General features: G+C 49.4%; 1 protein-coding gene across 1 annotated transcript in view; it reads right to left on the reverse strand.

Moving 5' to 3' along the window:
* CFAP90 (cilia and flagella associated protein 90) overlaps positions 1-12,655 on the reverse strand; it is a 13,473-nt gene extending 818 nt beyond the window's left edge. The window contains exons 1-2 of the mRNA XM_081825865.1: positions 11,545-12,655; positions 1,412-1,528 (exon numbers count right to left, since the gene is read on the reverse strand). Coding sequence (XP_081681991.1) covers positions 1,412-1,528; positions 11,545-11,547 — 120 coding nt within the window. The 5' untranslated portion in view covers positions 11,548-12,655. The remainder of the gene's footprint in view (positions 1-1,411; positions 1,529-11,544) is intronic.
* Between the last annotated feature and the right edge of the window lie 457 nt (positions 12,656-13,112).

Genomic DNA, 13,112 nt, shown 5'->3' on the forward strand with positions numbered 1-13,112 from the left:
CCTCAGGCCCCCTCATCTCGATGCCCCCCATCTCCCCACACCCCCCACCTTCCCAGCCCCCCTCATCTCCCGACCCCCTTCCCTCCCCAGCTCCCCAATCTCCTCTCACTTTCCCTGTGCCCCTTAAAAGGCTTTATTTCTCTGCACACCACTTACCATGACCTGGAATTCAGTTCCCTATGTAGAGGACGTTTATTTTTCTATTTCCTCGTAGGAACGTCAGCTCTAAGAGGACAGGGACTTTTTTCTCACCCCTTCTATGCTCAGTGCACATGGGAGGCACTCAGAATCTGGGGCGTGATATAGGTGTTCTTACGACAGGAAAACACTAGCCAAGTCACTGCCAACTTGGAATGAATTCACATAAACAAAAGCAATAGGAAAACACCTAATGTCTGTGACTTATGTAGTTACACCTCATAGTTCACCACTTAACTTCCCATCGAAATAAAGTTTCCCTGGAAGTGTCATGGCAACATTTTTTTTTTCTTTTATATTTCACTTATTTATTTGACAGAGAGAGAGACAGCGAGAGAGGAAACACAAGCAGGGGGAGGGAGAGGGAGAAGCAGGCTTCCCGCTGAGCAGGGAGCCTGATGTGGGGCTGGATCCCAGGACCCCCCGATGATCATGACCTGAGCCAAAGGCAGACGCTTAATGACTGAGCCACCCAGGCGCCCCCAGCATTCTTAACAATAGCAGCCACGGGCAAAAATCCTCTGAGCGAGAAAGAAATCCCAGCAGAGGCTCTTGCGTTCCGATCTCTGTGCCTTGTGGAAAAGATGATGATATTTACTCAGCACCTGGCTCTTAATAACCGTGCTGTCCTCAGATCAGACTCCGTGGAGACCGTGTCCCGAGTGCAGGAAGGCACCAGGAGGGTCTCACCGCTAAGGAGACACCCAGCCTCCTGGCACCCGACACCTGCCGTGGCTCAGACCTCGCCTCCCTGGGGCCTGGGAGTTTGGCTCCTCTGTTGCTCACACAGCTGGGCCTCCGACCTCAGTCCGAGCCCTCCCTTTCAGAAAGCCGCACACACCCAAATGAGGAGCTGCCTATACCTGGAGGTTGGAGGCCGGTACCTAAACTAGAGAGCATATTCTTGTTATTCTCCCAGGGTCCATGGGAGAACTAGGACAGCCAGGACTCAGAAGTTAAGCAAAAACCTGCTTTGTCTGTTGAAAAGAACGTCTTAGTTTTGCCTTCATTAAGCTGCTAACTAAACCACAGAGTCACAGAAACAAATACACAGAAGGAGAAGAGAGGGAACTGGAAGCGGCTGAGTCCAGCCCCGGGGGCGGCGAGGAAGAGGAGGACCGCCCGCGGGAGTCAGCACAGCACGCTGGTAAACAGAGATGCGCACACACAGCTAATCTGTTCGCACTTGGTCAGCAGTCGGTCTTCACATTACCTCCTCGTTCACATGAAGTCCCAGGCTTTTTGCATGTTCTCTGTCGTCTCGGTGCAGTTTCTGGTCGTAGCCTGGGCTCTTGTTAAAAACACAGTCGTACAGGGAAATGACTCCTGTCTGGGAATAAAAAGAGAAAGCCAGGCATGGGCTCACTGGACGGCTGGGCCACGGAAATCCTCGTGGAGCTTGGAAGCCAGGCTTCTCCCTGATGGACAGTGGAGATGTGCAGTCTCCCGTCTGCACTGAGTATGTGCTCGGGAAGATCACCCCAGAGCAGACCCTGGACGACCAGAGCAGGTCCCCAAGAGGCCCAGCGAGGTGGGGACATCCCCGTGGCTCTTTTTCTGCACCTCCTACAGACCCCTCCTTGATCAAGGCACTTGACCCTCCCGATCTCTGACTGTACCACCAACACACAACCTTAACGTAACAGTAATCCACTCAGTATGTACGTTTTTCTCCTTCATTTCCACCTGTCTTGTATTTCTCAGGTTTTCTGCAATAAGCTTGTACTGCTTTAAAAAATTAACCATAACTGAACACTGAGACAATATAACCAAACAGAAGTATCTGTAAGTTGCTGCCAAGAGATGGGCACCTAGTACAAATCCCTCTCCGAAGAGACAGAAATACTTCCTTTAATCAGATGCGGTAGCTCTAACAGATGTCATTCATAATGCATGGATATATATATTTGATATATAATATATGTACATTTATAATATATGCACATACATCAGACAGATATAAAAATACGTGCACACGCAAAGCTTTGATGTATTAGAAAATTATCACGTAAACAGCTTTCATCTGAAACATCTCCAATTTTTTCATCCCAAATTTCTCTTGATATAAAAATTAATTTGCTTTATCTGGTACCTAATAAAAGGAAAAGAAATTCTTGTGTTAGCTCATCTTTAATCTTCATGTGTAAGTCAGGCCTGTCCTTTATGTTCCTCCAGCCAAGGGCCCACTGCCCTGGATCTTCCAGCAGTAAACTGAGACTCGCCGTCTCGCCGGTATTTGGGGTCACAGGGCGTCTGCCTGCTCGTTTGCTTGTTTTCCCGGGTAGTAATGCTAGAACAATTTCCTCCAACTGCAGGACGCGGAGGTAGAAGCTAAACAGTGAACAGGATGCACGGCATGGGTTTGGTCTGCTGGGAAAAGTGGACCGCCCATTCTCGCCGATTGCGGGGCTCAGCGCGGCTGGCAGCAGTGGAAATGGCAGGGTGTGATGTGGCTCCTACCCCATCCTTGACAAGTCCCTCACGGGTCACCTGTCCTGTGCCAGAGCTGCCGCTCCTGCTGGGGGAGTCGGGAAGATTGCTCACACACACGGCCACCTCCCTGGTGCAGTTAACTACCTAGTAAGGAAAACAAGGTGAGCTTTTAGGATTATTTTAGGCTCCTGAGAATTCCAACAGCAACACGCCTGTGGCACTTACTCACCTGCTTTGCCCAAGTTCAGAGTCATTCCAAGGGACTTAGGCAGGAGCCGTGGCTTTGGAGTCTGTGCCCCAATGGCCATATAATGAGGTCAGCTTGCAGGAGCTTCTTGTTGGCACTGTCCTCTGTCACCTACTGGGCTCCTGGGTCTGTTCATGCACTGGGTTGGCTGGCCCTGGCCTTCACCTGTCCTGAAGACCACCTACAGTATAGCTCATACACCCCGGGTTAAAAAACAGAAAGCCCAAATCAGTGGGGCGGAGATACCTTATTCCACTTTGGGTACTGTAAAAATCGGCTATTTGGGAAAAACAATAAACTTGGATCTTCACGGCACATTTATCATCAGAAGTCAATTCTGGATGGCTTAGAAAAACAACTGAAAAGAAAATCCATAAGGGACCTCCTACGCATAAAAGTATTGGGGAAAATGTCACAAAGAAAGTATCAATCACTTTGGTTATATAAAAATCAGACATTTGATAATCAAACAAAATTAAGACTTTTTTTAAAGCCTGTAGGAAGGATGGAGAAATCTCAGTATCTTGAACATACAGTGTGTAGGAGGTAGGATGTCTGCAGAAACTGGGGGCATTGGCTGGGGGCTTGCTTCTAGCCTGGAGAGGTTCAGCACACCTTGCAGCTAGCCTTTCTTGGGAAGCCACCAGGCCAGAGGGCTCTGCAGTGACACAGAGAGGCTCAAGCACACCACGCACTCTGCCGGGATGGTGGGACGTAAATTCCCCAAAGGTGGGAATGCCGGCCTCTGCAAGGCGAGGCACCACGATGCAGACCCTTCCTTTTGGGGTTCAGAGCAGAGGTCCTGGCCCGGCCCGGCTGACCCCAGCAGGCCGACCGGACAGCAGCTAAATACCCCGTCGCCCCCACACCATCCCCTTACAGGGATTTAAGCTGGGCTCGTGGTCATAATCTAGATGTCCCATTGTCGCCAGAATCCCTCTGGTCTGGCTGACCCTGTGAAGTGAGTGTGTTTCTGGGAGTCTGCAACAGAAAGACCTGCTCCCCAATCAATCAATCAATCAATCAATCGAATCTTTGAAAAAGAAAAAGACAAGCCGCAGCAGCACCTGAGAAGCAGGTTAGTTCCGGAGTGCCTGCCCATCTTGCCATCTGCTCGAGCAGTCTTTATGAGGGATCTCACTGCACCCACAGGGTGTGAACAGCATCTCTCTGCTGTGCAGGGACGTTGCGTATCTACCACTTTCCAGAGTACAAATGAATTTTTCTGTCACTGAGAAATAAGGGGGGGCAAGTCCCTCATCAGGCCAGCAGCCTCACTTAGCAATGTGACTGTCCATTTCCAACACCTTATCAGGCCGAAAATCTGTTTTTTCCTGGATGCTAATTATTAATCTTTCTTCTTTCTGTCTTTCATCCCTTCATGGTTTGAAGCAAAATCGCGTTAATAAAAACCAATCTGGATTTAGATGCTATCACAAAACAGAGCTTCTGGGTTCACTGGTGTTTTGCTATTAAAATCTCTCAAGAGCTTTCCTCTCTCACGCGTATCATTGCTTTTAAAAAACAAAGCAAAATGAGCCCATTTATTTTCTCTCTGGTGATCTCCCTTTGTCCCTTTGCATTTTGAGTATTGTTAAAATGTAGCATGGTCTCGTTTTGGGTGTGGTGTCTGATCACTTGCCTTCAGTTCCCCCAAGGTGACCCATACTCCTACCACTGCAAATAACCCCTCTGTGGCCCTGGGCCGATGTCGTAAGAGTGGAGACCTTCACGTTTCAACCTCCAAAGTACATTGCTCTAACCATCGGACAAGGCACCCAGCTCGGCTCCAGGACAAAAATAGGGGAGTCCCCATCTTACAGGAGACCGCAGGCTGAGAATGGAAATAAACTCATTAATTAACCAATTCAAGGTAATGCCCACGGAGCAGCAGAGGTATGCACAAAGTACAGCGGCACCAGAGAGGAAGAATCCGCACCTGCCCGGCTAGGGCAGGAAGTCCATGTGGCTGCAGTCAGCACGGGAGGGGCCGCCCCGCATCCGTATGGCTGGAGCCCCAGGGAAGCCCCCTCCCTGCATGTTAAGCGTTGAATTGCATCCACCAAAAAATTCATACGTTGAAGTCCTAACCCCCAGGATCTCAGAAGGTGATTTAGAAATAAGGGCGCTGAGGATGTAATTAGTTAAGGTGAGGTCATACCGGGGTAGGGTTGGGCCCCTCATCCAAGAGCACTGGTGTCCTTATTTAAAAAGGTTCAGAAACCGACATAGACACACAGAGGGAGATGGTGTGAGGAGACACAGAGAGAACAGGGCCATCCACAGCCAAAGGGGAGAGGCCTGGAGCAGACTCTCCCTCACAGCCTCCAAAGGAACCAACCCTGCCAACACCTTGATTTGGCCTCCGGAACGAGGAGACAGTAAGTTTCTGTTGCTTAAGCCCCTGGTCTCTGGTACCTTATTATGGCAGCTCCAACACACACACTTGGCAGCGAGCAATAGCCATCTTTTGAACAATGGAAAGTAAGAATGGAGCTAACGCATTCTGCTTCAAGTAAACTGAGTCAGTAGACCATTCAGCCCAGACAACCGGGTTGGTCGACATCACCAATATTCAGTTCTGCTCTACTCCTGACTCCACAGAGGGTTAATCTCCTCTGCTCCTTTGGGCAACTGAAGCCAAGTGGCCAGTTCTCAGCAATGAACTATGAGTGGGGGTGACATGGGACACCAGGTAGAAGCCTGTGGGGACCCCTGAAGCTTCCCGTGAGTGTTAGCAGCTTCCTCGGCGGTTGGTGAGTGACTCTCGTGGGCAGAGCCATTCCTCGGATCCCCGTTGGACTTTTAACGTGAGAAATAAGCCTTATTTGGGGCATTGAGACTTTGGAGGCTGTTGGTGATTGCAGCATAACCCTGTTTCTCATGCCTAAAGCAAGCAGGTACCTGAGGAAGTCCTGGCTTCTACCACCCCCAGCCTACAAGGGCGCATCTGCGGGTCCCGCACTTCTGTGCCCAGTTCCCCCCAGAGGGGTTACACACACTCTCACACCAATAACAGGAGTAAGATCTCCAGCAAACTGGGACCTGAGTCCTTTCTTTCCTCCTCTCTTTCAGATCGCTTAAATACAAATGCACTGTTATTGTCCGTTCAAACGAGGTAATGAGAAAAAGGAAATTAATACATTTTTACCGTAGTACTCGGGCAGGGGTAATGTTATGTGCTCACTGAACACACCTTCTCTTCCAGAATAAACAGAAGACCGCAATCACCAGGTGCCATCACAATTAGGCTGGGGCCAGGTGACAAGCTCTGGCAAAGAACTGTGGGGGAAACCAGCGAGCATCACCTTCTAGGTAGTGGTCCATAAGAGCTCTCATGTGCCCTCCATGCTCTCCCCTGGCTCTTTGACCAGCAAGTTCAGAGGGTCCAATGCAGGACTGCAAGCTCCCAAAGATCCGCACATCTGGGAACCACTAAAAAGGAGCCTGGTTTCCCAAGTTACTGGGCAGGAGAAACACACATGAAGAAACACTCTTCCATGGGCGCCTGGGTGGCTCAGTTGGTTAAGCAACTGCCTTCGGCTCAGGTCATGGTCCTGGAGTCCCGGGATCGAGTCCCACATCGGACTCCCTGCTCAGTGGGGAGTCTGCTTCTCCCTCTGATCCTCCCCCTCTCATGCTCTCTGTCTCCCATTCTCTCTCTCAGATAAATAAATAAAAAATCTTAAAAAAAAAAAAAAAAAAAGAAACACTCTTCCATTATGTTAACGTTTATATGCACAAGGCCAGTGGTGTGCTTAGGTTAACAAGCAGCTCTCTGGACAAAAAAGACCTGACTTGTAACATTTGCTAATTTCAGCAGTAGAAATACTCTCACCGTGCCTGATTTCAGGCTTCCAAACGAATGCAGAGTTCAAACAAAATGCTAAAATGTATGAGCAGGCTCTGACACCCCACTGGTTAAGACTCTCAGGGTTCAGGGTCTGTTTGCTTCCAGAGCACATCCCAGCCCGCCTGGACCGAAACGTTAATCAAGCTGTGATCAGGCTGCGTTCATTTCCTCTCTTAGTGGGCATAGTACTGTTACCTCTCATCCGGAGGGTTTCAGACACTGTTTGCCTACCAGTGTGTGACCTACTTTTAAAAACATGACAATTCTCAAGGTGATCCAGAAGAGTTTCCTTTGATTCATAGGGGCCTCATTTTTACTTCTGGTAAGTCTAGTGCTTCTCCCCAGGGGGGTCCAATGGTATGTGAAACTTAAGGAGGACATTTTCATTAATTCTAACATCATTAAAAATTCCATTCTCGGAAGGACTGTAGCTTGTCAAGGATATAATGTTAGCTCTTAAAAGGACAATACTCAGCTCTTCTCTTTGGCTCCTCTGTGGCAAAGATTCTGTTTCTAGATCTCAGGGCACAAGTTTGGGAAATGGTTGTAACTTTTCCAATAATCCGAAAATTTTACCAGTTTAATAAGAATCCTATCATAAGCAGCCTTGTTAATGCGTTTTTTTCACTACTTTTAAGGGATCTGTTGCTGGCAGTGCTGCCCAAAACCAGAGCCCTAGAACCTGCCGCCTTACCCCTGAGTTGAAGTGAACAAACACCCACCTTTGATCTCACGTGTATTTCCTGCTGGAGGTGTCTCTGAGTGAGGGGTCTGCGCAATCTGTCGCCAAGAGGAGACCTGGTACTTGCTCCTGCTTCTGTTGACACCAGTGCCCTCCCGCCCCCGCCCCCCAGCTGTTCACATCACTGAAGGAAAGCTGAGCCACCCGTGCTGAAACTTGGCCAGATATATTGGGGATAACGCTGTTCCTTTTCCTGTGTCACTGCGCCCCTCAAAAGGGGATGACTTTGAAAAAAACGTCTAAGATACGGTGTTACATGAAAAGGGCAAGCTGCAAATACATATGCACAGCTGTGTGATCTGCGTGTAAACGTGTTCTTTTAAACACAGTCAGACAGCACCGCGTTCATGTGCGCACAGCGGACGACCCACCACTCCAGCTGTTTCGGCCCATACGCAGGACTTCGGCTAGAAGGACGCGCACACGGCCTCTCCCCTCACCCTTCCTCCCTCCCTCGGGGTACCCTTCCCCTTGCTAAGCTCCACCTGCCCTGGAGGAAGACATTCAGCCCCACCCCTTGCCCCCACAGACCTCCAGTTTTCTGTCACTGGACAGGGAAGATGCAGCTAGCTGCCTTCAGAAGAAGCAACACCGTCCACTCCCAGTGTTGGTCCCTGAGGAGCAGAGCAAGGCCAAGGAAAACCCAGGCAGCAGATAATGCCCAAGGGAACCTCTATCTAGTCTAAGAGGCTAATCTTGTCAGTGACTTATCCTGGTTTAAATAAACTCTGCACCCCATTCCTGCACGCCTCCTTCATTCACTGCAGCCGGTATTTATGAAGCGCCCACAATGAGACGGGCACCGTTGAGATTGCTTGGGACAGAACCATGACGACAATAATCCCTGTCCTCACAAGCTCAGACTTCAGTGGAAGAAACAAGCAGCAAGATAACTAAGTAAAATGTTTAGTCAGTTGATACTAAAACATGTACAGGAGGAAAAACGGGCAGGGAGGGGGAAGGAAACGTCTGTGGGGGGTGCTCATAATTTCATTCAGCGGGCACTCATTTTTACTGCAAGCATGTGGGTGCAAGGGTCTGCCTAGATTTTAAGAAATAAAGGAGCACCAGAACTGGAGCTTACCGCTCCTCCAGAGCCCTTAGGAGCGGCTGAGGTTGCGTGGCAGATTGCTCCGTGCCTAAGGATGAAGAGGCTCCATCTCGGAGGGGTTGGGGGGTGGCGGGCTCGTACTGAACACCTCCTATACACTGGATGCGGGCATCTCTGGACAGTCAACATGCATCGTTTTATCTACAAAGTGCGTGGCTGCATTCGGTGAAAGGCAACTCCCTGATCAGGAGGGTCAAGAAACAGCCCCTCGCCTCCCTGCCTCCACCATACACCAGGAAGGAAAGTGGGCTAATCTCACTAAAGCTAGGGTGAGGCTTTCTGAGCCAAGCTTCACCTGAGACACAGCTATCCACAATCCGGCCTACCATGAGGGAAAGCATATTCTAAAACCACCTAAGAATTTTTTTTTAATGTAGCTCTTAAACTTTGAGAAATTTAATAAAATCTTTCATAAAAGGGCATTGTCCTTTGACTTAGCTTTTCCATTTCAGTGGCAGAAATGTTGCGTAAGGCAGAAGAAGGAAAAAAAGTAATTTAAAAACATCACTGAACTGAATCTGCCTTGCTGCCATCGGAACAATTTTATAGGAAAAGCCCCTGCTGCCAGAGCTCCCTCGGGGGCAGTATGGGAGTTGATCACATTTTAGCTGGCAGCTTTAGACGACAGATTTGTCTCAGGATCCAAGGCATTACTGGGCCTTAAAATAAGTGTGCTGCATTGAGAGCCTGAACTCTGGGCTCTTCCAGGGGAGATGCCTTAGATTAGAAGCCACCAGAATGACACTCAGATTACCTGCCTCACCTGTAAATCTCTGACAGCAAACAAGGGTGAGGGATCTAAGACACCGGCCGGAAACTAACCTTCAGTGAAAGGAAACTCGAATGACCACTAACAAAAGCAAACGGTAATAATCACAGCCCTACTTACATGGGGTTTCCTATGTACGACTGTATACCCATGACTTAAATTAATTCCCATAATCACTCCATGAAGCTGGGACTGTTTCCTAGAAAGTGACACGGAGGGTTTGTGACTTGGGCAGTCTGCTCAGCTGGTAACGGAGCCAGTATTTTTACCCAAGACTCCTCGGCCTGTGCTACTAACTGATCACTGAGTGTGTCCCACAGTAATTGACTTAAGAGCTAATTCTGCCAATTTGTTCTCAACTTTGGGTACAGCCTGGGTTCACAGTTAACTGAGAGGCAGCTGAGTCCTCTAGCAAATTTGTGATACAAAGCTCATCCTCTTCAGTCCAACTGATCTCACGGTAGAGAATCAGCTTCTGCAGCCCCCCAGCCGATTAAATACTAGTTCATATAATCCCCAGGAGCATGTTATTACCATTGGTGGCTATCCAGTAAATGTACTTTGAAATGCCTTTTGTTTTTCTTGCAGCCTTTACGGCTCTTTTATTCAGGTGTTACTATTTCTGCTACATCATTTTCTTCTGTGTGACACTAAAGACTTCAGGATTTGAATTTGCTTGTGACCCCAGTTATCAAAACTGTACCGAATTTTTTTTTCATAAAGTCTGTTTTGCATTCATTCGTTCGAAGGCCCATTCCTACCTTCCAGGGACATCTATCAGAGCAGGGGTTGGCGGACGTTTTGTGTAAAGAGACAGATAGTCACTGTTTTAGGCTTTCAGGTCACATGGTTTCCTGTTGCAACTACTCAACTCTGGTGGTAGCCACAGATACTACTAAATGAATGAGCATGGGACCGTGTTCTAATAAAACTTTATTAAAACAGGTAGTGGGCCAAATTTGGCCCAAGGGCCTTTGTGTGCAGACCCCTGAATTAGAGGGGCATACTTCTTGCCTACGCCTGATTTCCTTCTAAGTACAGAGCCGTGGGCACCTCATACCTCAGGCATCTCTCTGCGTCTTGTCCCCAGAAAGGTAGAGTCACATATCAGATTGGTGCATTTAGGAAGAATAAACTGGACCTGCCATGTCCAATTCTGCTCTTTTCCTGTTGGCAGTACCTGGCCCACAGGGGGTGGGGGTTCAGCTCTGCTTTTTCTGGGGCCCACAGCTGCAGTGGCCGGGTAGGTATATCTACCTGATTCAGAGCTACAGTGTCCGCAATCAATTTTTACCCAGAATTCTTAGCAGGAACCTGCAACCTGGCTTTTATCTCTGATAAATATGTATCTTGACCCCCATCTGTTTTAGTCTTTTATCTTATTTCTCCATAGTCTCAAAGTGGTACTTAATAGGACTCCTCAAAGGCACACATAAAATGATGTATTTGTAAATTTTTTTCATTTTGTCAGGAAGCCAGACAAAATTTATGTTCTCTCAATAAAACAGCATGGACCAACTTTAAGCACGGAGATTCCTGGCCTTTCGGCTGGTTCTCTCATGCTGTGCAGGAATGCTCTGCATGAATCATAAATTGGCAATGATACAGGTTTTGCATGCTTAAATTGTAAAATTCATTTAATACATGAAATTATTTACAGATGAAAGTTCTTTCAAAACATATTTCTTGGGCACCTGGGTGGCTCAGATGGTTAAGCGTCTGCCTTCAGCTCAGGTCATGATCCCAGCGTCCTGGGATCGAGTCCCGCATCAGGCTCCCTGCTCCTTGGGAGCCTGCTTCTCCCTCTGCCTCTCTCTCTCTCTCTGTCTCTCATGAATAAATAAATAAAATCTTTTAAAAAAAAAAAAACATATTTCTCATGGGAGGAAAAAATATGAGGTCCATCGTGGCAATGAGGTTGGGCACCATTGCTCAGAACCTCCCCAGTGTTAATACCTGGTGGATATTCATGCTTAGGAGCATAGGCACCAGGGCTGCAAGGACAGCAGTCCTGCACATGTCCCCTTTCTTCCTTCCGTCCTCCCGTCCTTCCGTATTGCTCAAAGCCAAACAGAGAGGTGCTAACAGATATGAGATCCCCCTGGCCAAGGGTTATGTGTTGGCTTGCTCGGGCTGCTAAAACAAAGCACCCAGACTGGGGGGTTTAAACAAGAGAAATGTACTGTCTCACCATTCTGATGGCTGGAAGTCTGAGATCAGGGTGTCCACAGGGTTCGTTCCTCCTGAGGGGCGAGGGGAGAGCTGTTCCCAGCCTCTCTCCTTGGCTTGTAGAAGGCCATCTTCTCCCCGTCCGTTCCCACCATCTTCAATCTGTGCGTATCTGTCTCTGGGTCCAAATTTCCCCTTTTCATAAGGACACTGGTCACACTGGATGAGGGACCCTCCATGACCTCACTTTAGTTGGATTACCTCCATAAAGACCCCATCTCCAAATAAGGTCACATTCTGAGGTGCTTGGGATGAGGACTCTAACATGAGAATTTTAGGGGGACACAATTCAACCTGTAACAGTTGTTTAAACTAGAAAGCACTGCTTGTGTTTGTAAGACTAAGCTCCATGATGTTCTCTTACATTTCATGCATGGCAAGTCCTCCAGTGTGCGCTGACCCGATCTGAATGGGGATTCACCTGGGCTCTAGGGCTTGTGGGTGGGGAGGAGGAAAGGAAAGGAAGGATTTATTCTGTGGGAATACCTCACACATCATGAGGGAAAGACCTCTGTCCTCCCAGGCACTTGGCTCACCTCCACCCTCCCTGAGCCACTCACTGTCTCTGCAGGCTGAGCATCTTTGAATAATGATGCCCCTGCACCCTGAACCCCAAGACACACTGGAGACATTTAGGGAAAATGGCTTGATGAAAGGAGTAGAGGACTCCTGACAAGTTCTGAATTTGATTCTCTTCCTTTGGGTTCCTTTCCAGCTTCTGTTTCAAAATGGCCTATACAGACCAGGCTTTCGCCATGAGGCCCACGTGCCTGCTGCAGCCAGGTGAGAATCTAATGAGGGCTTCCTGCCCTGTGCTCCCCACGGGCGGCTGTCCAGATCTGCCTCGTGGTCATCTTCGGTTTGCAGGGGGCTCTCCAGGGGTGTCCGTACCCGTGACTTTCTGGGCACCCAGTCGCTGCACTGAGGGCTGTCAGGCTGACCCCAGAGGGAGTCCTGCCTCAGTCCACTGCACAGCCCTGGCACTCCCGAGACCCTCTCCCAGATCCAGGGCAGAGGGGTCACCTTGCTGCCCCTGGTAGTAGTTCTGGAAGCCCAGAGGCTCCCAAACCCTTCCCCTAAGAACAGTTGACCTAACCCACCCCCCAAATAGCTCAGGACACCAGGCTGAGCATTCTCACACCCCACCCTACCCTGTATGCCTTAACCCCAGTGCCTCATTCCAGCGAGCATGCCCCCCACCCCAACACACACACACAGGGCTCAGCCCCCGCTCATTCTCTAGGTGAGGGGGAGGTCCACCTGACTCTTGCGGTCCTGGTAACTGTACTCTTTGGGGTCAAGGTGCCCCGGAGGAAGGCCGCTCTCCCACCTTCTTTCCCCCTGTGACTCTGATGTCTCCTCACGCCCCGCCCCTGCGCCCTCACAGGCTGCGCACACCCGCACAGGCCCCCACCCTCCACCCCTCACCCCCCTGCAGCCCTGCCCTACAGTCCCAGGCCAGAGTTGCAGCCCAGACCTTCGGACTGCCCCGAAGTGTAGCACCGGCCTGCAGCCCCGCCCCATCCACCC

The sequence above is a fragment of the Leptonychotes weddellii genome, chromosome 7 (assembly GCF_054177405.1).
Source record: "Leptonychotes weddellii isolate Sample4059 chromosome 7, ASM5417740v2, whole genome shotgun sequence".
Lineage (NCBI taxonomy): Eukaryota > Metazoa > Chordata > Mammalia > Carnivora > Phocidae > Leptonychotes > Leptonychotes weddellii.